General features: G+C 43.0%; 1 protein-coding gene across 5 annotated transcripts in view; it reads left to right on the top strand.

Moving 5' to 3' along the window:
- CARD11 (caspase recruitment domain family member 11) overlaps positions 1 to 24,665 on the top strand; it is a 45,396-nt gene extending 20,731 nt beyond the window's left edge. For 3 of the 5 annotated variants that reach the window (XM_027656704.1, XM_027656707.1, XM_027656706.1), the window contains exons 2-24: positions 87 to 299; positions 898 to 1,035; positions 1,684 to 2,009; positions 2,974 to 3,153; positions 5,019 to 5,171; positions 5,265 to 5,390; positions 5,878 to 6,075; positions 6,562 to 6,741; positions 7,781 to 7,835; positions 9,058 to 9,155; positions 10,340 to 10,443; positions 13,119 to 13,171; positions 13,754 to 13,886; positions 14,408 to 14,609; positions 15,042 to 15,168; positions 16,277 to 16,517; positions 16,931 to 17,027; positions 18,100 to 18,195; positions 19,153 to 19,285; positions 19,841 to 20,020; positions 21,176 to 21,300; positions 22,133 to 22,248; positions 22,797 to 23,425. In XM_027656704.1, the coding sequence (XP_027512505.1) occupies positions 87 to 299; positions 898 to 1,035; positions 1,684 to 2,009; positions 2,974 to 3,153; positions 5,019 to 5,171; positions 5,265 to 5,390; positions 5,878 to 6,075; positions 6,562 to 6,741; positions 7,781 to 7,835; positions 9,058 to 9,155; positions 10,340 to 10,443; positions 13,119 to 13,171; positions 13,754 to 13,886; positions 14,408 to 14,609; positions 15,042 to 15,168; positions 16,277 to 16,517; positions 16,931 to 17,027; positions 18,100 to 18,195; positions 19,153 to 19,285; positions 19,841 to 20,020; positions 21,176 to 21,300; positions 22,133 to 22,248; positions 22,797 to 23,001 (3,479 nt within the window). In that variant the 3' untranslated portion in view covers positions 23,002 to 23,425. Of the gene's footprint in view, positions 1 to 86; positions 300 to 897; positions 1,036 to 1,683; positions 2,010 to 2,973; positions 3,154 to 5,018; positions 5,172 to 5,264; positions 5,391 to 5,877; positions 6,076 to 6,561; positions 6,742 to 7,780; positions 7,836 to 9,057; positions 9,156 to 10,339; positions 10,444 to 13,118; positions 13,172 to 13,753; positions 13,887 to 14,407; positions 14,610 to 15,041; positions 15,169 to 16,276; positions 16,518 to 16,930; positions 17,028 to 18,099; positions 18,196 to 19,152; positions 19,286 to 19,840; positions 20,021 to 21,175; positions 21,301 to 22,132; positions 22,249 to 22,796 lie in introns of all 5 variants that reach the window. The other 2 variants (XM_027656708.1, XM_027656705.1) reach the window with 2 other exon arrangements.
- The last annotated feature ends 297 nt before the right edge of the window (positions 24,666 to 24,962 follow it).

Below are 24,962 nucleotides of genomic sequence, written 5' to 3'. Positions count from 1 at the left end.
CCTATAGGACAAGGAAGCACAAAAAAAGTGCTGGGGTTGAAGTTGTCCTGTTTGGTGTTCATTTGCCAACTGTTTCCCTTGTTAAGGAGGAGAGCCAGAGATGGACGACTGCCTGGAGACACTGAAAGATGAGGAGGAGGCTTTGTGGGAGAACGTGGAATGCAACAGGCACATGCTGAGCCGGTACATCAACCCGGCCAAGCTGACCCCCTACCTGCGGCAGTGCAAGGTCATCGACGAGCAGGACGAGGATGAGGTGCTCAACTCACTCATGCTGCCCTCCAAAATTAACAGAGCAGGTAATTATTTGGTGAATGGCAGCATCTGCATCCCTTTGTGAACGGCATTGCTTTGCTAAGCCTGGAGGGAGCCTCTATCCAGTTACAGATTATCAAATGGAAACCCTATATCTCATTTGTGGAAGATTTAATGTAGGGAGGGATTCTGCTGCTGCTATTTTGATAACAAAGAGTCTTTGCAGTGCTGTGCAGACTGGAGCTCTTGGGGTTCATGTTCCCATCAAAGCCTTGGCAAATATTTCAGTTAATACAGAGCAGCAGCCAGTGCCATTCCAGGAGTAGCTCTCCAGCTGTCTTGCTGTACCTCATGATTTGTCACTGAAGGACCTGCCATCCTTGCCTGTAAAGGCTCTGCTGAATAATGAGTCTTTTGAAATCTCTGTTCCAGAGACCAGTTTGCCAGCACTCCTTCAGAATAACCATCACCACAAACATAAGGAATTGGACCCATTGCTTTATGAGTTCAGCTGAACTCAGTTAATCAGCCAGATTTTGCTCAGCCCATTGTTGTGGCAGAGATGAACCTTAAGTAGAGTTGACTTCAGGGATATGGTGCTTGCTGATGGTGCTGATGTGTCACCTCTCTGTCTGTCCTTAGGCCGACTGCTGGACATCCTCCACACCAAGGGCCAAAGGGGCTACGTTGTTTTCTTAGAGAGCCTGGAGTTCTACTACCCTGAGCTCTACAAACTGGTAACAGGGAAAGAACCTACACGGAGATTTTCCACTATTGTTGGTGAGTAGAATCAATCACGGAGGAGCCTGTTGAAGTAAAGACTATTTTGGAAACTGAGTTTAGCTTTTATTTCCATTTCCTGCCTGAAAAAAACAATCTTGTTGTAGCATTCTGCAGTTTTTCAGTCCCCTTCAAAGCAAAACATGATAGCAACAGGTAATATATAAAGAGAAGGGACATCTCAGCTCTCTGAATGCAGCTGAAGAGCTTCAAATTGAATGAGAGGCACTACCAGAAATCCCGAGAGGAAGGAACACCGGAACTGTGGAGTAAATCACACTGATGATCTGCACATGTGCAGCACGTTTGAGGCATTCACATTAATTGTACTCGTATAGATTCATTTTACAATACTTGTGCTGTTTCCACAGGCTCAGTCGAAACAGGACAAATGTAAAGGCTTCATCTTCTATCCAGACAAGCTGCATGTGCCTATATTGTGATTCTGGTAGCAGTGTGCTGTGGAATATTTGTACTGTTCCCAGTTAGATATACAAACATGTATGAATTTGTGCAAATTCCGCCCCTCTGTGCATACTCTGGGCCATTTGTTTCTCAGTTCTGCCGATCCTACTTATTACCTTATTAATAAAATAACTTAAATAAGATGCTTTACTGGATGTTGACAAGCTGTTCAAACACTTTCAGTGGAGGAGGGACACGAAGGCCTTACCCATTTCCTAATGAATGAGATCATTAAGCTCCAGCAGCAAGTGAAGACGAAGGACGTGCAGCGCTGCGAACTCCTGGCCAAGTCTCGGCAGCTGGAGGACGAGCGGAAGCAGCTCAAACTGAACAAGATAGAGCTGCTGACCTTCCAGGAGAGGTACAACAAGATGAAGGAGGAGAGGAACAACTACAACGACGAGCTGGTGAAGGTGAAGGATGAGAACTACAACCTGGCTATGAGATACGCCCAGCTGAGTGACGAGAAGAGCATGGCCGTGATAAGGAGCCGAGACCTCCAGTTAGAGGTGAGAGAAATGCTCTGGGGGGGCTTCAGTCAGGAGCAGCAATGGAGGGTGCCAGTGGCATCTGACAAAACAAGACCTTCTTGACAGCAGAAAGGTGCAGAGCTCTCATTTGCTGTGCTCACCCAGATGATTAGAGGCATGACTGTACAGAAATGCCAACTGCAGTGATGTGTATTAATAGCAGATAATTTACATACTTGCAGTGGATGAGCAGAACAGAAGTAAAAATAAAATTTTAAAAGACATAATTGTTTACTAAAAACATAATTTTAGCTTTTGAGGCTCAGTAATATCTTGGTATTACTGTTACCAGTTGTCCAGTTTTGCACTACAGCTGCTGGAGGTCTATTCAAAGTCTCACACAGAGCATTGGAACAGGTTGAGGTAATTTAGGAAATACAGAGAAGTGCTTGAAGTGCCATAGAATTCATGCTTGTGTGTGTGTGTGTGACAGATGAGATGGAGCAAACAACTACCCATAGTGGATGCTGCATTTTAACTTTGAACCCATGATATCAAACATTTTACATCAGACACTACTTTTTTTTTTTTGGGAACCTTTCTTTCCTATCCAGAACTCAAAGCTCTTGTTTTTCCTATGCAAAAAGCACAGTGTGTGGTCAGCCCCTTAAGTGTTAGTTCTGTTTCATATTTCTTTATTCATTGGAGGATTGAGAATGTGCCACATTTTATTTTTTTTGTTTCAGTCCAGGTGTTCCAAAAATTCACAACCAACCCATACCAGCTGTAGCTGGCAAGTAACAGGTTTGTGCTTTGAGAGTTGAACAGTTCAGTTGTGGACATTCAACACACATTCACATACACCAAATTGTCTGCTCCTTGTTAGCATTCACAGTTTAAGATATCTTTTCCACCTATGACAGTATGTTTCCACCTAGAAGTGAGAGTGTTATCAGAGCAATCTTTCCCTTTCCTTTCCTGTTTCTCCTTTTCACTGCTCCAGATTGACCAGCTGAAGCATCGCTTGAACAAGGTGGAGGAGGAGTGCAAGCTGGAGAGGAACCAGTCTTTGAAGCTGAAAAATGACATTGAAAACCGGCCCAAAAAGGAACAGGTTCTGGAGCTGGAGCGGGAAAATGAGATGATGAAGACCAAAATCCAGGAGTTACAGTCCATCATTCAGGTATAAAAGGAGGTTGCTATGTTTAAAATTCCTGACGCTTCAGCTTGCCCCTCCTGCTTACCCTGAGGATGGATTCAGCAGGTTACAACCAGTCTTTGTGTCCAGGCACCCCCACATCTCCTCACAACCTGCCTTGGAGGCTGCCCTTTGGGATCTAAATGTCTGGAGGAGTCTGGGAGAGTGGTGACAGCTCCTGTGTGTTTTCAGTAAGAGACAGGGAGATGAGTGTCTAACAGGGAAACTGGTACCTATGGACAGGAGGCAGTGGCATGGTCTCTGCTACTGCTCCTCACCTCAAACTCACACACACTCCTGTTATAGTGCAGGAAGTGCTGGGTGAAACCTCCACCTGCAAAGCTACAACAAGCATAGGTGCAGAGTTTGGATAAACAGAAGGTTGGTTGTACAGCTCCCAGCTGTCTGTGGTGCTCTTTGCACAGGCACATGCAGGAGAAGGAGTGCTCCAAAAAAAAATTGTCATCTGATAAATCAAGCTGTACAGGAGACATTGGCTCCTTCAAGGTGCAGAGTGCAGCTGTTTAATTGCTGAGCATTCAGCTCTGTGGTTTGCCCTGCTGTGGTTCTTTGTACCAGCCTGTCACTACAGAGCTGTGCTAAATGCAGCCCAGACATTTCTGCCAGTGGCTCTGTGTAGGCTATTGTCTGTTTTAGGCTATTGTCATATCTGTGCCAAACAATCTTAATGAAGCAGAAGGTAATAAAGGTCTCTGTGCTTGGGTGGTCAGTGGGTACCAGGGTGCCCTGTAGAACTCTGCTGTAACTTGCACAGGGAAAAAATGTGATGCAGCAAATTTAGAACTCCTCTGTGAAAAGCTTAGCCAAATATTAGGGTACCTGTGAGAGTACTTTGTTGGAAAAGGCTTGTGGCATTTTAAAATAACACTCAAAAAATTATCAATAGAATGTCTTTCAGAAAGGGCTGTAGCCTCTAGCAGTGCCTAATGATTCCTAGTTCTAACACAAATCCAATTCAAAGGTTGAAAAAGGGTGTAGTGTAGAAGGTTCTGGGAGTTCTGGTCCATGTGGAATCTCTTATATTAATTGAAATGGTCTTATAGAACTTAAAGGAACAGAGAAATAATCATGAAATATCTAAAAATAGGATTGAAATACTCCAATAGACAAACTCTAAACAGTTTGTTTTAGAAATGCTTAGGTATGCTTAGAAATATTGGGTAACCAAAATGTCCCTAAAATCTCCAGTTTAATCTAGGTATTTCAAAAATAAATATGCATATTCCGTGCTGGCACTTTTATGCTTTTTTCATCTTCCTTTTATGGTTAATTTTAGATGGCACTTTATGTGTCGGAACATGTTCTGGTAATCATGTTAATTTTAAATCTGAAAAAAATAATATTGCTGGACAGTATAGAAAATGAAACAACGGTACAAGCCACTCCAGCCATGTTTAATATTCTCTGAGCACAGCCCTGCAAAGGCTGTGCACGCTTTAAAAATTCCCCTCAATGTTTTCTTAGGCTCTGCTCTTTGGCAAAGGGTGATTTTTGTGCTCAGTGAGGGCTGATTAATAGAAAAAAGTTTTGAATGCAGGGCTTGGAGAGAAGAATTGCCACTGCATCCAATATGGATCAAATTATAGCCAGTACAATAGACCAGTAAAACAATTCCTTCATCAGACTATTCTGACAGCAAGACAGCCTTCATTTATCTTTTCTGACACTGTTTTAAAATATGAACAGATGTTTATCTCTTCTCCTGCTTTCCCACTGCAATACCTTGTTCGTTTTCTATTCCTCCTGCTTGTTACTGTCTCTGTTACTTCTCTCCTTGCAATGGTATCTTCTGTTTCCCTGGCCTGGCTCATGACAGTGTCTTTCCTCAGGCTGACAAGCGGAGTTTGCCGGATTCAGACAAAGCAATTCTGGATATTCTGGAACACGACCGTAAGGAGGCACTGGAAGATCGTCACGAGTTGGTCAACAAGATCTTTAATCTCCAGGAGGAGATTCGTCATGTGGAGGACTTGAGAGACAAGGTGAGAAGTGGAAGGGGAGAGAGATGGAATATCTCAGGGTAGTGTCCAAAAGGCCTCTGAGAGTAGTAGTGGTTAACAGTGTGTCATTTCCAGTATCTTGAGGAGAAAGAGGATTTGGAGTTGAAGTGCTCAACACTAGGAAAAGACTGTGAGATGTACAAGCACCGTATGAACACTGTGATGATACAGCTGGAAGAGGTGGAAAAGGAGCGAGACCAGGTATCTAACAGATAAAGTGGGGAAAATCAGTAGCAAAAGCATCATCTCTTCTGTGTCACTTTGGGGAATTGTGGGTAATTGGCCCCAAAATACTGTTATAAAATAAGCAGTTAAAAGAATTACTTGTTGGAATTTGCATTACAGTAATTAAGCATAGGATAATATTGGGTTGTTTCCACTGTGTAGCATCTGGCAGACAGGACCAAGGTCTAAACAACAGCCACTGCAAGGCTTTATGTCAGTGTTAAGTCACCCCATTTGCACTCCGGAGCATTTTCCCACCAGCCAAGAGGGAGCTGTAAATGAACCACCCTCATCATCATAATTTTTAATGGTTCTGTTGTGGCACATCCAGCTCCTTACTGCTGTGTTAATTGGTGACTGGGTGCCAGTTCTGAAGTCCCTGTTCCAAACACCTCACGAACAAACCCAGCAGGAGAAGTGTCTGGTGCCCAGGTGCCGAAGAGGTTTCTCCTCCCCACCGCAGGCGTTTCGCTCGCGCGACGAGGCTCAGACACAGTACTCCCACTGTCTGATCGAGAAGGATAAATACAGGAAGCAGATCCGAGAGCTGGAGGAGAGGAATGACGAGCTCCGGATCGAGGTGGTTCGGAAGGAAGCGTGTATTGTCAACCTGGAGTGCAAACTCCGGCGACTCTCCAAGGACAACAACTTCCTCGACCAGGTAGGGCTGAGGAATACAGGTGTGGTTTCTTTGGGTAAGGCTTGCTTTTACAAACATTTTGGTGTGGAAGGGAGAGGGGGCTTTTTTAATTCTCTCCATGAATTAACTGAAAAAAATAATCTCCTCCTCCTAAATGTGAATGTTGTGAGTTCTTCTCTGTAGTGTGGTTCAGGTTGTCTGTCAAGGACGTGGTTTCCCAAAGGCTGGAATTTCGCAGCCTGATTTTTAAATGGAAGGGAATGAAATGCAATAAACCAATTGTTTTTCTACACTGGGATAGAAACTACAAATACTTCTGAGGAACATGCCCCAGTGAACAGGAATCCCCACAAATAATCTAAATTACTGATTTGGGTCTGGCGCCGCGCTCTGTGTGAGCTTCTGAGGCACTGGAGTCACAACACGTTCAACCAGATTGCTCTAAAGAAAGGTCACGAGTTGTACCAAGCTGGTCTCAGAAGTAAAGTGTTTCCTTGTGATCTTTAGAGTTTGCCGCGGAATCTACCCATTACCATTATCTCCCAGACCTTCGGGAATTCCAGCCCAAAAGCCAACGGTCAGGAAGCCGATGACTCCTCCACTTCTGAAGACTCTCCAGAAGACAACAAGTTCTTCTTGCCTGATCAAGCTCGTCTCAAGAGAAGACTGAATCTAAAGGGAATCCAGGTGTGTCTGAATGTGAGACTGGAATGATATGTTGATGCTGATAGAACTAACAGACATAACACATGTTGTGGTCGTGCCTCTGAAAGGGCTGTGGCGTAAAGATAAGAATTGTTTCGTGTATGATAGTGAGCTGTCAGTTTTTGCCCTGTGGTGATTTGCATCTTGAGGAGCAGATATAATCAGGCTTCACAGGCCATTTTCTGTCCCTTCTACCCATTTTGTGTTTTCATCTTGCTTCTGCTGTTCATTCACGTTCTTGGAGCATTGTCAATAAATTGATTCTTTGCCTTCTTAACATTAGTGGGAAAAAAATTACATAACGCCCAAGGTCCAACACACACTGAAGGAGAAAAAAGAAGCATTGGTGAAAAAGCTCACATCAGCTGGAAGGAAAAATAGAAAGAAATGGACACAATCTAGAACAAAATTAACTGTCTAATTTAGAATTAAATTATGGCAATTTCCTCTCCCCTAAGAGGAAGGGGCAGCATGGGTTAGGTTCATGATTTCCCTGACTAGCTGCATTCACAGAGCTATTACCTGATGCTACATTCATGAATTGTAAAAAAAATATAAAATCTAACATTCGGGGTTTTGAGGTTCCCTTTCCTTTTATCTGCATTTGAATTGTCCCTGCCCTTCAGAACCTTCCTGAGCTCTGACTGTCGTTATTACTTATGGCAACAGAGCTGCATTTTTCACATTGCGCCCTCCAAAATGATGCCCGTTGTATTAACAGCTGCCTGAAACCAGTCCCAAGGCACCCAATTCACCTTTTGTCTCTTTGTTCCCTCGGCAGAATCTGGAAATTGCAAGGCATTTAGGCCAGACTTTCCAAAACAGTCAAGTAGCCAACCCTCGATGACTGCCATGGCATTTAAATAGCTAAATATCTTCTGAATTTGGGGTCCTGTTGTTTAAAGGAGGGCAAATATATTGCAGCATAACAGTGAAGAAAAAAAAAAGGGTGAAAATATCTGGTTTACAGTGTGTGGCAAGTATTCTGCATTTGTGCTGATTTTTGTCCTCTTTCTTTTAGATAAGTCCAAGAGCTAAATCCCCTGTCAGCATGAACAAAACATCAGAGTTTCAAGGTCAGAAAGAGCATCCATGTCCTTATTCCTTTTCCACTGCTTTGTCTCATTCACTTAATCTCTTTAAGTTGTTTTAACAAATATGCCAACCAGGGAAAGTCTTAACTAAGACCAAGTCAGTAAAATAGGCAGTTTCTCTCATAGTTACCAATGTCATAATATAAAGTAGTCTAGTGTTCTATCTGGATGTCCTCTCCATCTAAAGATAATTCCACAGAGACACAAAATACTGCATCCCATAGCTTACCTAAATTTCCTGTTTACTTGATTTTCCCTTTAAGTTTACAAAAATTTTAAAGTCATTTGTGTAACATCTGTACTAGAAGTCATTATACCATTCTCCCTTTGCTGTTGGAAAAATCATTCAAGCTGAAAAGGCCCTCATCTAGTCATTGTCTAATGAATTCTTTTGTCCTTCAGCAAAAGGGAATTAATTTTAAATCTAAAGCATTGCAAAGGCTGGGGGAGGGTGATTGACCCACCCACCAGCCAGCTGCCAAGTTACCAAGTTTGTTGCTGTGTAGTCATGTTTGAACTACTCCTAATTCCGCTTATTTATGTAAAACTGCTCTCAAACCAAACACCATTGTAGGCAGCACTTCCTTTAGTTGTTATGTGTGGCAGTGGGATCCCTGTTTTTTACAAAATATGATGGGAAACACTGTTTCTGCTCCAAGATATTCCATGTTAAATAGTAGGTTTGGTATCAGGCAATGAGCATCACTAGTACAAATCAGAGGTGGCGAGGAAGGAAAGGAGTCCACAAAGACATTGACACTGTTTTATCTGGAGCTGCTGAGGGATCTCAGGCTTCTTGGTCCCTGCTGTGAATTTTTTGCTGTGAAAAAAAGCACGATCAGTGAGTCAGCCTTATTGCAGACTGCCAGATTCAGGTGATGAAGTTAAAACAGAAATTGATGAAACAATCCTTCTTCAATTTGCAGACAGCATTCATAGATCTGTTAAAAACATACAGGACAGAGTTGAGAGACAGAGTCTGTCCAGGGCGTTGGGTCTTTGTGTGCATTATTGGGAGCTGATGGGAAAGGAAAGGGAACCGGAGCTGCAGGGCACAGAGTGTGTCCAGTACAGAGTAGGGGAAACAAGATCAAATGGGAAGATAACCGAACTGTTGTTACACATTTGTGACGGACTCTGTCTGGGCAGTGATCTGACCTGGTTTCCTGTGCTGTCTGTGTTTCCCTCTCTCCCCCGAGCGCAGCAGTGAGAGCGCAGGACGAGGACGGGGCCGACGCCAGCAACGGCCGCACGGACACGAGTTCTTCTGTCTCCATCAGCAGCTGTGAAGTCAGCAAGATTGTAAGGAGCCTCCACGTGCCCCTGGCCTGTCTAGACTGTTCCTCCTGTTGTAGCTCAGAGCTCTCACAACCTAGCATTAGCACGTCCCAGCATCCCAGCTGTGATCACGTTCAAGGCCCTTGTCAGCGGCTCCCTTAATCCTTTTACCAGCGTTTTGTTAGAACCATGTTATTAGCCTTTTCCAAAATAACAGAATTGGTTTATGTTTATTTAAAGATGTTTCAAAGGTATTTATGACCTCTTGCTGTCTCCTTATGCCATTTCACATTTACTGTTAGAAGAAAGAGATTTGCTTTCAAAGCTGCTTTGTAACTTATTTAAGAAAATTTTAAGCATTTTTTGAGTTCCCTAATGCCTTTCCCGTCTATAAGTATCAGTGAATGAGAAAAGGGGTGCAGATCACAGTTGGAAATTTCTGCATACCATACTCAAACCATTTCTTCTCTGCTTGCTGTATCCCCATAATCTCCCCATAAGGTAGATACTCCATTATACATATGTGAGCACTGACACAGCAGGACAACTAGATAGAGAGAGTGCTCTCGCAGAGTGTTAATAACAAAGAACAAAACATCTTTCTAGAACACTATGAAAAATGCTGCCCCCAGGAAATTAAAATTATGCTCAAGAATAGCCAGGAAAGAACTCCCTGCCACTTTTAATAAGCTTAGCAGGGTTAGGAATATTCTTTGGAATATCTGTTGGATGTTTAGATGATTTACACTGTCTTCTCCCTCCTACAATTCAAAGTTTAGTTTCCAGTGTACTGGGAGATTAATAATTTAATGTATGGAGATCTGTATTTTTCTTCCTTATTTATATATATATATATATATATATATATATGAATAAGTACACATACATTCTGCTTTGCATCCTCTTCATCCTGTATGTCAGCTGTGCAACACATGCACACATCAAGGGTAAAGTTACAATGGTTTAGTAAATCAGGCAGCCCTGTGGTCCCAGGAAAAGGTACAGTGCCAGCACCCAAGCTGTGCACAGTGCTGAGACACTGCAATATATGAATGCTCCTGTAAGCAGCACTCTGCACAGCCAGAATCAATTTTTCTTACTGTCGTGTGCAGAGTGGAGGACCACAGGCTAATGCAACTGTGAGTTAGAAATGAGAGCACATTTCAGACAGATAACCTTGCTGACACCTTTTGGTGTTTTGCTTAAAGCAAGTGCTGAGGAATCGCAACGACAGCATCATGTCGACCACTCCCGAGCCTCCAGGAAACGATTCCATAGTCCGGCGGTGCAAAGAGGATGCCCCTCATTGCAGGTGGGTCTCCACACTGGGGAAACGTGTCTGGAACCTGCTGTCACAAGGAGAAGGCAGAAAGGGCCACAGATGTCCTTGTGTCTGGCTCTAGTTGAGGAGCTTCTCTAAGGCGGCAGGATTAACTTGCTTAAACTTCTCAAGGCTGCAGTCCTTGATCCCATATCTTGTCCAAAACACTCAGGGGTCTCTGATAGTTCAGCTGGGATGAATGATAGTGATACCCCTGCAACAGTGACTTCTTAATGTACATAAATAGAAATAGTACTGAAATGGCACCAGTGCTATTGGAGAAAGTGCTCTACCTTCATACACTGATACAGCTTCAGTTTTTGCTGCCTGTGTCTGTCCCTGTCCTTTCCCCTTCTCTCCAAGCCCCTCCTTCTGCTCTGTAAAGCTGCCAAAATAGAGCAGAGCTGCTTGAATGACTGAAGAACAGGGGGGAGAAGTGGAGGAGGGAGGTGGTTTTTGTCAGGCTCAGGGCTCTGTATCTCAGCATAGCAATGAGGGGAGAGAGTGGCATTGCCCTCGGCTTCACCTTCTGCTGCAGCTTCCACTTTTGTGGGGTCACGGCCCTGTGGACTTCCCCTGGCATAGAAATCAGATCAGCTGGTGAGTGGGAAGTCGGTGGCAGGAAGGAGAGAGACCTCTCCTGCCTCACAGTTCCCTAAATGGCACTGACTCCTTTTCTGAAAGGTTTGTAGCAATGCCACACTGTGTTGGTGTCAATGGCATCAGTGTTTGTATCAGAAACATCAGAAGATACAAATACAGTCCCCAAAGGTCTCAAGCAGAAGGAGGAAAAAACCAAAGCAAAGCAATTTAGAAGAAAGCAACACATGTGAGGGGTTTGAGTCTTTATTAGATCTGTTTTTAATATCTAATCTTTGTTAGAACTTTATTCAGATTTTTACGTTTTTCAAAACTGATTTTGGGCAGACAACCACTTGCCTCTCTCTTTCTGGACAGCTTTGCAAGACAGCATTCCATTGAGGGCATCCTCAGCTGGTTCTCCCTTATAAATTTCTAGGCTGCTGAGGATTTAGGCAGTATTTATTCTGGTCTCCCTTAGCTTCTCCTATATTGTCTTCCAAGTCCCTTTTTTAAGTGTGCTGTATTAATTCAAGATGGAGAAAAAGGCTTGTTTTATTAATGATTTGTATGGTTCATGTTTCAGGTGCTTGAGATGCCTTTGGCACGCCTGAACTTTTCAATATTTGCAGTATATTACAGAATGCAGTACAGGTTACATGGAGATTATTCATCTTGTGGGCTTATTTCACTGTAGCTCTAACTATATCCTGTTCCATAAGTTAAGGCATTGGAAGACTTAGTTGTACTGGAATCTGGAATTTTCCCTTAGATACTCTTTCCCACCAACATGTGGAAGAAAAGGTACCCTGGAGCAAGGTCTGAATGTAATCTTTATTGAGCTTGTAATCACTAAAGTCAAGTATCTCAAGAACGTGCCCAAAAGCTCACTGTAGTTTATAACTTTATAATTAGCCTGGTAATTTTTTTTTTAACTTATTTGTCAACATAATACCAAATACTTGCTATTAGCATGCCAAGATGCAGGTTTCACAGTTCATCTGATCTTAATTTGTGTGGGGAAAAAAAAAGTGAGATCATCACTTAATGTAGGAGAAGGTATATTATTTCTCTGCTTATGCATGGTATAAAAATAGCTGACTCTCTGCAACCTGGCTGCAAAAATTCACCCTTCATCTGAAGCCAAATATGAGGAATATCAGCTCCACAGGAGACCTACAAATCATTCTGAATGGGAAAAACAACAAGTTGTTATTTAAACAGCTTTGCAACCAAAGGACATGCTTTAATGAAGTCCTTCCAGGGAAGCGGGCAGATCACTCACTTGGCTGGACAGCCCCAATATCCCTGGAAGAGAAAAATTTTGGTGAATTTTCACTGTTTGTTTATAAGGCCAACCAATTTAGTCACCTTTCACAGGAAGGGCCGTGTCAGTGGGAGCTGGACTGGGAGCAGAGCTGGGGCAGTTTCTGTGCTTGGTACACCTTCATTCTGTGCTGTAGGTACCCGAGTAAAGGTGTGAGGTACCATTAAACTGATATAAAATGCTTCAAGGGTTTTAAATCAAGCAAGTGAATTACTCCTTTACTGCTGCACCTCAGTCCCTTCCCTTGCATTCACTCTGTCCATCAGTGAGCTTCTGACATTTTTGATATCTCTTGGAAAAAGCCCATGGTGCAGGGTATGTACAGCAGGCATTATGCAGCCATTTATCTTGGTGCTGAAGCAGATGTGGTGTGAGTCACACATGAGACCATCAGTCAGCAGCTTCCCCTTGGCTTCAGCAAGGTCTTCATTCCCTCACTGCTGTTAGCAGTTCTTCACTCTGAACCTTTTTGCTGCTTCCCATGCTTCCCATCTTGGCTGACACATATTGTCTTCCTGCCATTTTCCCTCATTTTCCCTGGACCCACAAGTACATTGCTGGCTTGATTTTCTGCAGCTGTGCCATTGCCTGATGCAACACCTCCAACTTCTTCCTTTTTCACAGAAGTTCCTCCTTCAGAACTTAATGAAATCTGCTGAGGTTGGAAATCTGCTGAAAGCTGACAAGTGAACAGCTTTCTGTCTCTCTCTCTCTTTCTCTCTCTCTCTTCCATTATCTCATGCTTTGTTTTTAATTCCAGCCTGGTTGAAGAGGACAATGACAGCTTTGGATGTGATGCTTTGGAGTTGGATGGTAAGCAAGAGGATATCATGTGTGTAGTTGAACTATGAGATCTGTGTGATTAGCTCCCCAGCTAATCAGAGACTGGCAAATAACCAACTCCTGCTCTAAATAATGGGACACACAATCTGAGAATAAATCAAGAAAACAAAGGGTCAGCTAGGTTGAGAATGAGAAAGTAGTTATTCCTGAAGAACTGAGTGGGAAGAGGGTTAATTTTCTTACCATGAGGGTGGTCAAACACTGGAACGGGGTTGTCCAGAGATGTTGACTAGTCTCTGTCCTTGGAGATATTCAAAACCCAACTGGACAAGTCCTGAGTAATCTACTTGAGCTGACCCTGCATTGAGCAGGGACTTAGACAAGACAAGTCTCCAGAGGCCTCTTCCCATTTGCTGTTCTGTGACAGTGATCAGGAAGGTCCAGTAAGCAAGACTGGCATTCCTTGTGCTTGTCCTGCAGGTATGAATCGTGCCTCTGCATTAGGAATTTCCTCCTTCAGCTTTGGCTGGGACCAGTCAAACATTCCTTTTCCCCTTTTGCATTTTTGTCACTCTATCTAGGACTCATTTTCATTCTTGTTTCTCTTTCCAGATGACAGTCATGACAGGCAGTCACATGGAGCTCCTTCAGTGCACTCTTCCTCTTCTTCTCATCAGTCAGAAGGCCTGGACGCCTATGACCTTGAGCATGTCAACTCCCTGTTTAGGAAGTTCTCTCTGGAAAGGTATTTGAGATGACAGAAACTGAGGGGACAGTCTGCTGTGGTAGAGGTCCTCTATTTATCTATTGGTTGCTGAAGATATGGCAGGAATGATGCCACAAGTTGTTATTTAACACAAATACCTTATGATACTGTGCTAAGTCTTTACTTCTTTATGGTGGCAGTATAACATGTTATCTTGGAGCCCTTTCATGTCCTCTAAACTCACAAAGGTCATCCTAAAATTTCAAAAACTTCGAGGCAGACAAAATTTTCTAAAGGCTTGAATTTGTCCTTGTGATCTTGCTGTCTTGCTGCAAGAGGTTGCTGAGTGGAGGACTGTTATACACTGAGTTACTCAGTCGTGCCAGAGTACTTGAAGCTGTCCAGCTGCCCTTCTCCAGAACCTGTGCAGCATCGAGAAGGATTTCTGTTAGTCCTTAGACCTCAGTGCTTGATAATACTGAAAGTTTATTTATATGTCCCTCGTTTATCATGCATTTAACTGAGACTGAGGTAACTGTCCCTTCCTTTTGTGACCACAGGCCCTTTCGTCCCTCTGTCACGTCCGTGGGCCGCCTCAGGAACTCGTGCCATGCGATCCAGCGCGTGACGCTGAACGGGGACAGCCTCAACTCCGAGATCACCCTGGTGGGGGGCAACGACAGGGGGAGCTTCATCAGCTCTGTCAAGACAGGATCACCTGCGGAGAAAGCTGGACTTCGGGAGGGCCACCAAATCCTCCTGGTGAGCTGGAAATAATCACCAAACAGTTCTGGGTGTCTGGCCGCCTACATATGCTGTCCCTGGTTTCACATAAGTTCAACAGTGCTCCTGCTGAATTTCTCTTTGCTCAGTTTTTTCTCTATTGCCAGTGTTCCCAAAACATTTTCCTATTAAAATGCCTCCAAGGGGGAAAAAAGCCCCACCCCACAATTTATATTCCTGCACAACTTACTCCTGGGAAGCCTGGGATTGCCAAAGTGCTGCAGTTGTGTTGAATTCTGGCATTCCTAATTTGAGAGAAAAGAAATTAAATAATTACAACATAATTTACATCCCAATAGCAAAGTGTCTGCATTGTTTAATCAGAAAAAGATTATGGCACTTTAAAAAAAATGGTATAATTGACTTAGAGATTGAACCTGCACTGGAAAGTAATATTTCTTTCATATCTAGTTGGAGGGCTGCATTAAAGGGGAAAATCAGAGTGTTCCCTTGGATACTTGCACAAAGGAAGAAGTTCACTGGACAATTCAGAGGTGCAGTGGTCCAGTAACACTCCAGTATAAATCAAATCATGAAGGTAAGACCAGAAATATTTCTTATCTCAAATAGTCCCAGGTCTGTTACAGCAACCTGTCTGGAAGAGAATGACAAAACCAGAACATCCTTTGTATTGGGATAAATCTGGAGAATGCCACTGGTGTTAATTACAGCTCCTCTTTGGAACTGTTCCAGCTTTTAACCTTGTGACTGAGAACAAAAAAAAGCCCATATGCTTGTCACTACAGGATTCTGAAGAATTTATGTGGTGGGCCAATGAAGACATGAATCACAAAACACATTCAAGCTTATTTTTATATACAGTTTTCTGCAATACAATGTGGTGAGCTGAGTGATCTTTATCCAGCTGGTCGATTTAGCATTTACCTGATGGAGTTGCCCTGTTTATTACCTTTGTGGCTTTATCTTATCTTTAACAGCTGGAGTTCATGTTTGGCAAACAGAATTTGATTTTTGTGTTCATGGCCTATAATGATAATTTCAGGTTATGGATCAAAAGTTACATTCCAAAATCCATTTTTTACTGGTATGTGTAAATTGGCTTTTGGGGGGGGGGGGGGGGGGGGGGGTGTGCTGGTTAGAGAATTTCAGCTGCATAGATCACACACAAAGTGATGTCTTTGATTTTCTTTGATGTTTTCAGACATAGGAAAGACTATTGCAATTTTTTTTGAGCACCACTTAACTGCAGATAAAGCATGTTATAGGTTCTGGGAGTGCCAATTAGAGCTAATAATAAGGAGAATAGCTTGTCGTTAAATTGGTGGCAGAACTCACACTGTACTTAGAGGATGGAGCTATGGCTGTGTCTGTGTCTTGGAAGAGTTCTCTGTTTCACAGGTCATGGGTGGAGTACTGAAAATGGAGTTCCCTAAAAGTAGCATTATACTGAGAATATTCTCACAGATCTGACACCAGCAGCATGAGCTGTCCCTGAGCCCCATTGGTGTCTCTGAGGGACAGACCCACGACCTTGCTGCAACCAGTGTAACCAGCAGTCTGCAAGTACAGACCCCCTCTCAGAGGAGCCTCAGAAGTTTGTGCTGTGGCTTCTCACAGAGGATTCCCGGGAATGCAGCAACACCGTGGTGTGAGATCCTGCTTCACCCCTTCCCTCACTGCTGCAGGTTACAGGAAGCTGCTGTCGGAGCTGGAGGAAGGGCTGATCACGTCGGGGGACTCGTTCCACATCCGCCTGAACCTGAACATCTCCAGCCAGCTGGACTGCTGCTCCCTGTCCGTGAGGTGTGACGAGATCGTCCACATCCTGGACACCATGTACCAGGGCAGGTGTGAGTGGCACTGTGCCAGGGTGGATCCATTCACAGACAGAGACCTGGAAATGGGGACCATCCCCAGCTACAGCAGGTGAGTGTGATGCTGAGTGACCACGACTGAGAGCAGTGGCTCTGTGAATAGGGACATGAAAACTGGTGTTAGGAAAGAGGTATATGTCTTAATTTTTGACATAAGGGCTGGTGATGTTAAACTGTAATACAAGCTATAAAGCTGTAGAAAAGAGATTCCAGTTGTTACTTGAAAGAATAATGTGGGTTACTCAAAAAAGTATCATGTGAAAATATACCATGGAGATTCTTTAATCCTTAACTGCACTGCAGTCCTGCTCATTATTTTGTTCCTGCATTTACTGCGTGGTTCAGTCAGTCCTCACTGCTATTTCTATTCAATCCTTTCTGTAGGCACAGAGCTGTTACAATCCAGTTTTCTTTTGAGTGGTTTCAGAAATGTCTTGATCAATGCGATTCCATTCCTTCTTTCAGAGCCCAGCAACTTCTTTTGGTGAAGCTGCAGCGGTTGATGCACAGAGGAAGCAAAGATGAGACAGAAAACTCCTATAACACCCTTCGGGCACTCCGGGTAAGTGTGTACAAACAAGGTCTTTTTAACACCTGATACTTCCCTGGTACTTGTTTTTCATTTTTCCGTTTTCATCATCAGTTTACAGAAAGTCTTGTTTACACTCTGTGTAGGTTTTGATTGTGCCAGGAAATGGGTACCTTATGTTTACTTTAAATAATATTGTCCCTGGCAGTGAATGTAGCTCTGACTCACAATTAACCCTTCCAGCTATGAGGGAGCACACTTTAAAAGTCAAATCTCTGTTCTGTGTTTTAGTTAATCCTTTCCATTCTTCTCAGACTGTAAACCTCCAATGCACTTTCATATGCACATGAGGAAGAAGTTGTGTCCTTGGAGTTAATAATCAGAATTATGTCTCTCCTACTGTGAACAAACCTCTAACCCACAGAGCCCATTGTCCCACGTTAGAAAGACCTGTCTCTTCCAACTTACATGCTATGGAGAGAACTGGGATTATCAAGTCTTCACACACAGTAGCCCTTCTAATTTCTCCTTTTCCATAAGTCAAAATAATTTGATTTTTCTTTCTCTAGACCCCAAAGTTCCATCTTTACATAATTAAAACTACCTTCTGGGTGTATTAGTTACCATAAGTTATTTTTAGAGTTTGGGAGACACAAATGCTTCTAACACTTGCAGAGGCAGGTAGACAGTGCTTGTACTTGATTTCAGTCAAGGTTAAGTGTCACACATTCCTTCTGTACTTGTGTCCCCACTGATCAGAGGGACAGAGATCACTGGCAGAGGTGCTGGTGAAAGCAAGAGCTTTGCACGCTCTGTCTTGGTGCACAAATTACCTCTTTTTTAAGGTGTGGAGAACAGTCTCCTGTGAAAAAGGGAATGTGGAAGAGCAGTGAATGAGCAGGGTTTCTCAGCATAGGCCATGCTATGTCTGCAGTTTGTTCAGAACATTGTATTTGGGATAGGTATCAATTAGTATCCCTTTAATTGGAAATATAAAGTATCTGCTTTTGCTTGTTGTTTTTTTTTCTCAGTTGTTATGATAAAAAAAATATATACATATAAAAAAGAGGGTGGGGAAGAAAAATTCCTGTGTTAATTTTGATAGAATACATTGCAGCCAGAGGAGCCTGCCCAGCCGAACGACCCAAAAACCAGCCCTCGCCTGTCCAGAGCCAGCTTTCTTTTGGGCCAGATTTTACAGGTAATAAAGTTCAAATCTTCAATGCAGTGTCTGAAATAGTGGATCTGAACAGCAGATATTCTCAGGCTACCCTAATTCCCCCAGAAATCCCAGCTCAGGTATAGAGGCTGTATCGGAATTTATTCCTATCAAAAAGAGATTTAATACATGAAAGAGAAGGATGGGTTGTGTTTTCTCTGGTGGTGTGGGGTGTTCATTTTGAAGAGCATACCTTCCATTACTGATGTACCTTGAGGAATCCCACATGTTTGCCATCAGAGGCTGAAATGTGTTTTGCTTGAACCATAAGGACAAATCCATTTGGCTAGACCAAATCTCCAAGTCTGTGAGATAAGGCTCCATCAGAAAATAGTCCTTTATTTGTGGGTCAGTGACTCTGAGCGTGACAGAGACTGTGTGGGTGAAAGATAGTCTTGTGAAGGAAGGTGGTTGTGAAGGTTAGCAAATACACAGGAGGAGGAATTAATATTTGGATAGAGGAATAGCTGGGTGGATGAGAAAGGAAAGCATGGAACCTGTTTCTTATGTAAAATGACTGTAAAAGATGCCATTTGGGAGGTTTTAAGTCTCTCTGGTAGAGCAAAGAAGAGGCAGTTTGGGTATAACCTGTGATACGTTTGTGCACATACTCTGGGTGTGTTACTCTGCTGAGGGCACATCAGTGCTTGTACTGGTGATAGCAGGGAGCTCTGTGAAGGGAAACCATGCCTCTTAAGAGCAGAGAACAAAACAAGAAATCCCAAAGGGGATTAGCAAAGGCTCTGAATCAGATCTATGATATTTAAAGAGTCTTACAATTCGGTCAACAGATCCATGGGGTCCTGTCTTTGATAGACATTGGTAATTCAGACCTCGTAGGTAACACGTGTTGGCTGATGAATACATGGGAGAATAAACAATGCAAGAAATGAGGGTCAAATCTCTTTTTTTTTTTTCTTTTTTTGTTCACCTTTTCAGTTTGTCAGTAGGTCTGAAAACAAATACAAGCGTATGAACAGCAACGAGCGCGTCCGCATCGTCACCGGCTGGCCCTCCGGTCTGGCACGGACCTCATCAGAAGCAAAGAAGCAGTTGCCTGAGAAACTAGAAGGTATGGACATAAAATAGCTTTTACACACATGGCACTGATACAAAGGCCTGCACAAACATCCAACATAACAGTGTGGCTGTGAAAAGTGTCACAGGTCTTGCCTATCGCTGGCATTTGCAGTCCGCTCTGCAAAAATTCAACAGCATTTGTGACCAAAACTGATTTTGCTAAAGCTACTTGGGGCACTAAGAGCCTTCATGAGCAAGTTTAGGACACTGAAACTTCCTGTTTGGCTGGAAGTTCTTCCTAGGTGCTTTCTTGCTTTTTGTTCAAAAACATTTAACTCAAAGAAAGTCAGGCTAAGAAGCAGAAAGAGTTCCCAAGCAAGTGTTGTGTTGAAGAGATTATAGAATAATCTCTTGAAAGCAAAAGGCACTTAAATTATTTAGTGTTAGGTTGGACATCATACTGCTGCATACATAGTAAAGACAACCCTGGCAAAAGGAAGACCAGTATGACTGACCATGTTATTTCTGGTTCATGTGTTTCTCCTTCTTTTTCTCCAAATATTGATGGAGAGGAAACCAGAGGATGAATGTCTTGTTCTCTACTCAGATTTGGATTCTGAAAGTGAAATCAATAAGAAGCTCAGTCTGATCCCCTATAGCCTGGTGAGACCCATCCACTGTGAGCGCAGGCGCCCTGTGCTTTTCACCCCCACCATGCTTGCCAAGCCCTTGGTACAAAAGCTTCTCAACTCTGGAGGTGCCCTGGAATTCAACATATGCAAGCCAGGTAACGGGATAAAAGAGGGCCATGACTGCCACCCTCAGTGCTGGAAATACCAACATATGTATGCACACACACGTAGGGCCATGAGCGTGGGAGAGTTGCTTGAGGTACTTCAAGTCACATCAGAGTGATGTGTAGCTGTAAATCTTGCTTTTTTTGAGGCTATCTGAGATATTTGAATGTTTTTGAGACAGCCAGTGCACATGGTTATGAGATTCTGTGTCTATAAATATTATCCATGTGTATGCTGTGTGGTTGCTAGGCTGCCCCTCAGAGACTGAAATGCTGCGAGTGCTCTTTCTGTTTGCATACTGTTTGCATACTGCATATCTAGGCAATGTGAAATTTTGATTAATTTGTTTCTAGTATTTGCTATTATGAGGAATATCTTCCCTAGAGCGACTTTAGGTTTCTGTCTCATCCAAGCTGTGAAGATTGTGCATTTGATCTACTCGAAAGACTGATTTTCTTCCATGCTAAGTATTTACTATTAAAGCAATAGCAGTACCGTGATGGCTGGAGGGCAGGATTGTACACAACACAGCATTAAACCGAGCTGACGTTTCATTTTTACACTAATATTGAATACCCACTGCATAGAGTGCAGCCTTACAGTCATCCAGACACAGAAGCTGAGAAGTTAAGTATTATAATAAATATCCCCTGTCTTGCAACATAAAACAAAAGCTTTGATGTAGAGCTGCAATTCACAAGGGGGCCTGTATCACACATTGCAACCTAAGCCAAATTTTTTTGAAACTTTAAACACAAACGTTGGAACACTAAATCCCTGCTTTAGGATCTTGTGCTGAAGAGACCTTCTTTTTTTAGCACTTCTCAGCATCCTCCATCCCAGAACTGTTGCTATATAACATTAGGTGCTGGAATTGTATTTACTGTTTTAATTTAATGTCTTCATAGTGCTGTAGTAATTGCCCAAGGACTCATTGGTGCAGGATATAGCTGAGATGCTCAGCTGTGATCAGATTAGGCTTTAATTGAATTCAATGGAAGAAATGAGGCAGCTGTTAAGACAATTCATTGCTCATCTTCCTTCCCTGAACCATCCTTGCATCCCGGGTGAAGTATTATTGGATAGTTTTCTACGTGTTCTGCTGTTGTAAACTTGATTTTGTCCCCATTCACATCTCTTTCTAGATATTGTAACAAAGGAAGAGTTCTTAAGGAAGCAAAGGACAGAGACTGTCATCTTCAGCAGAGAAAAGAATCTGAACACGTATGAATGTATTGTACCTGCCAATATCGAGGCTGTCACTGCCAAGGTGTGCAGAGTCCTCAGTGTCCCTTCACTAGGCTGGCTGTGAACCTCTCTGCAGTGCTTTGAATAAGAGACTGACCAATTTACAGCTGCACGTTCTCTCTCTTGGCCACCTTCAATCTCAGATTTGTATTTATTCCCCCCAATGGCTTTTATTTGTGCTCTGGCTTCTCCTTTCCTTTTCCATCCTCAGCCCTATCCTTTTATATTCTCGCTCATTCCCTGTGATGACCCACATTGATGCAGCAAAATATCCTTTCGTTTTCTGTGCTCCATCCCTTATTCATTTCCTTTTCGTATCATAAGCACACATGAATACACGAGAGAGTAAGAGATACGAAGACCTAGACAAAGGAAAGGAAAGCCTGAAACCCAGACACAAGGGTGTTCAGAACAAAGATAACAATGCCAAAGACAGAGATCTGATGTCAAGTAGAGTAGATTTGATGCACAGCATGGAAAAAAAGGAGAATTAAAGTGATGGTTTTTTCTCTCACAAGTAGTTGCAGTAGATGTTCTTTCTGAACAAAAAGCAAGTCTGTGTGTTTGTATCTATATGTAAAACTGGTATTTTAGCATACTTTTCATCTTTAGAACAAATCATTTCTATTTAAACCTTTTTTAAAAAGCTGTTAAGCTCAGCTGTTATTTGTCTGAGTAGTTTAAACTAGTAGGAGGAGTTGGACCTTTAATCAAATATAGATTTAAAGGTTTTAAATCAGTACAATGGTAAATAGAGAGCTTTCCAGCTGACCCCATAAGGGTTGGATACCTTTACCATGAGATTTCACAGCAGTGAATGTTCCTTTGTGACAATGTTATGACTTTGTTTTTAGAACAAGCATTGTCTCCTGGAGGCTGGAATAAGCTGCACAAAGGATTTAATCAAAGCCAAGATATATCCTATTGTTCTCTTTATCAGAGTCTCAGAGAAAAACATCAAGAGGTTCAGGTAACATATCAAACCTTTTGCATATTTGATGTCCCATCTTATTCGGTGAATAACTCGAGTCCAATAATGTTCTCACTGAGAGAAATAAAGGACCTCATCTCTCTTAATGTATGTGCACTGTTTCCTCCCATGACTCCTCCCTGAAATCTTACAACAGGAGAAAGCAGGAATTCCCCAAATCTAGCACTCTTTCACTGTCACTGGTAGCAATGAGCATTGTGGGAGGATGAGACTGAAGAATATGTGCTTTTCTCTGTGCTCAGCACTCCCACAGCATTTCTTAAGGTAGTGCTGGCTGGAAGAGGGAAGGTTGTAAACAATTGCACTCTCCTCCTTTCAATCCTCTTAAATCGTTTCCCCATAAGCAAAAATTTTTCCTTGGGGCAGCGTGGAGGTAAGGGGAGGGTAGGCCTGGAGTAGCTGTGTTCTCCACTGCTTTTATTGCTTGTACATAGTTAGTAGACAATAAATTTTTGATGGGGCAGCTGGGACTGCAGGATTAACTTAAACTGTAAGACATTTATTTTTGGTCTGCTCGTTTGATACAGGAAACTATTGCCAAAGCCGGAGGCTGAGGATGAGTTTTTACGTCTGTGCCGTCTGAAGGAGAAAGAGCTGGAAGCACTGCCCTGCCTTTATGCCTCTGTGGAGGCAGATGCTTGGAGCAGCATTGAGGATCTCATCCGAATAATAAAAGACAGGATTGGGGAAGAGCAGCGTAAAACCATCTGGGTGGATGAAGATCAGCTGTAAAAAACCAACAGGTAAAATGGAACTCTTTGGCGACCAAAGGACACATCCAGGGGGAGCAGGGGCTCCCAGAGTTCTCTGTTAGGTGCCCAGAGCTCACTCCTGTTTCACCCTCGCTGGCTGAGGACTTCTGCTGGCAGGATGCACGTGTGGAATGGAACTGGAGCCGTGTTGAAGAGCCAGTGTTTCGGGTGCTGGGATCCAGGTTGTGAGTCAGACCACAGCCACCGCCACAACTCCTGATGCACCAGCATCTCCTAAGGGACAGCAGCTGTTTAAACCATGAGGACAAAGATGCTGAGAGGGAGATGGGGGTAGTTTATTATGTTAAAAATATAGATCTCACTTGGCTCAGTGAAAACATCTGGTGAGACCAATAAGTGGAATCTGAGAGGAAAAAAACATGGGAATTGGGCTACAGGATATGAAATTGAGATGTGCCCCACACACACCTCGAGGTGAGATTCTGAACATACCCAGTTGAGGAAGCTGAAAGATCGTTGGTAGCAGCAGCAACACAACCACTGATGGCTGGAGCAGCTCTGTAGCCTTGTTTCTCCCCATTTTAATCAGAAGAGAAGAAAATAGTTATTCTTCCTGGCATTAATTAAAATGAAAGCTCCAGTTTTATTTAACAGTCTTGCAGGTTTCCTTTGTAGTCCTGGCACTTGTAGGAAAATAGATTCCACTGTCCCAGTGCCACATCAGATCTTTCCAGATCTGCCACTGTCTCATTTAGTTTATCCCTGCCTCTGCATCATGTTCATTTGTACATCTCTCAATTTTTAACATTTTTTTACTTGTGGAAAATACGATGGCGCTTCCTCCAGACAACAGGTTTCTCTGTTTCTCCACTGAAATATTTCTCTACATCATTACCTGCCAACATGCCTGCTCTCAACAGGAGGGACTGTTCTGAGAGGAAGAAAAAGAGAATTTCATAAGCCAGTAATTGCTGTGAACCACTCAGTCCTTGACCTCTGTGCCGTGATTGACAGCGAGGAGACCAGCGAGCACCACGCTGTGCTGGGGCCAAGGAGGAGAATTCTTTCAGAAGTGTGTACATGACTAAGGAGACCATGTCCCATTCTTCAAAAGCACTTAAGTCCTGGGAGAGTTTAAGCTCCACTGATCAGGAGTGGGGCTCAGACTCCTAAATCTCTTCAGTCTTTTAACATTTTTCCCCTATGCATTAGATGCTGTACTGAGATTGTCAAATTGGTTCAATAAAACTGACCCGATAATAACGACCCACGCAATTGCTGATCTGAAATGCAATAAAAATTGACCTACAGATGAAGAGTTGTACATCCCATTGTCCTCAGATCCTTCACTCCTTGCCATATCCCTCCCTTTTAAGATGCATGTAATAATAAATTTACCTCTGCTTCTGTGTTCATCCCGAGTCCCCCATCTTGGGGCTGCGGGCTGGTGCACAGCAGCTGGCAAGAAAATACAATCAGAATCCAAACAAACATCTGGCCTGGTTGCCCTCACTAGATTAGCTGCTCCCTTGTCTTTGCAATGAGCTCCTGATGCTGTGGATGTGTCTCAGTTAGACTAGATCAGTCCTTGTTGGCTTGTGGGATTGTGCTTTTCTGCTCTTCTCTTTTATGCACATCATTTTTTAACTAATTCTAGAAGTAATTTGCGTCGCTTTACATCTAATTTCTGCTACCGTGTTTCTCAAGTTATTAATGTTTGAAAGACTGTTCATAGCTGCCACTTCTCAGAGAATAGTTCTTTACCTGCCCAGTGCCATCTGCTTGGACTGTGCAAGCAGGGGGATACTTCTGTGTGCAATCTCCTTACAGAAAGTACGGGCTGCACACACAATTTGCAACTCCCTCCAGGGCAAAGAACAACAACCAGTTGAGGTATATATAGAACAAATTGGATAATTCTTCAGAGATCCTCTGCAGCTCAAGCAGAAATAAGAAAATATCAGTTGGAAGACCTAAGCC

Source organism: Corapipo altera, unplaced genomic scaffold, assembly GCF_003945725.1.
Source record: "Corapipo altera isolate COAL_440 unplaced genomic scaffold, ASM394572v1 104, whole genome shotgun sequence".
In the NCBI taxonomy this organism is placed as follows: domain Eukaryota; kingdom Metazoa; phylum Chordata; class Aves; order Passeriformes; family Pipridae; genus Corapipo; species Corapipo altera.
This window is presented reverse-complemented; position numbering and strand designations above follow the sequence as displayed.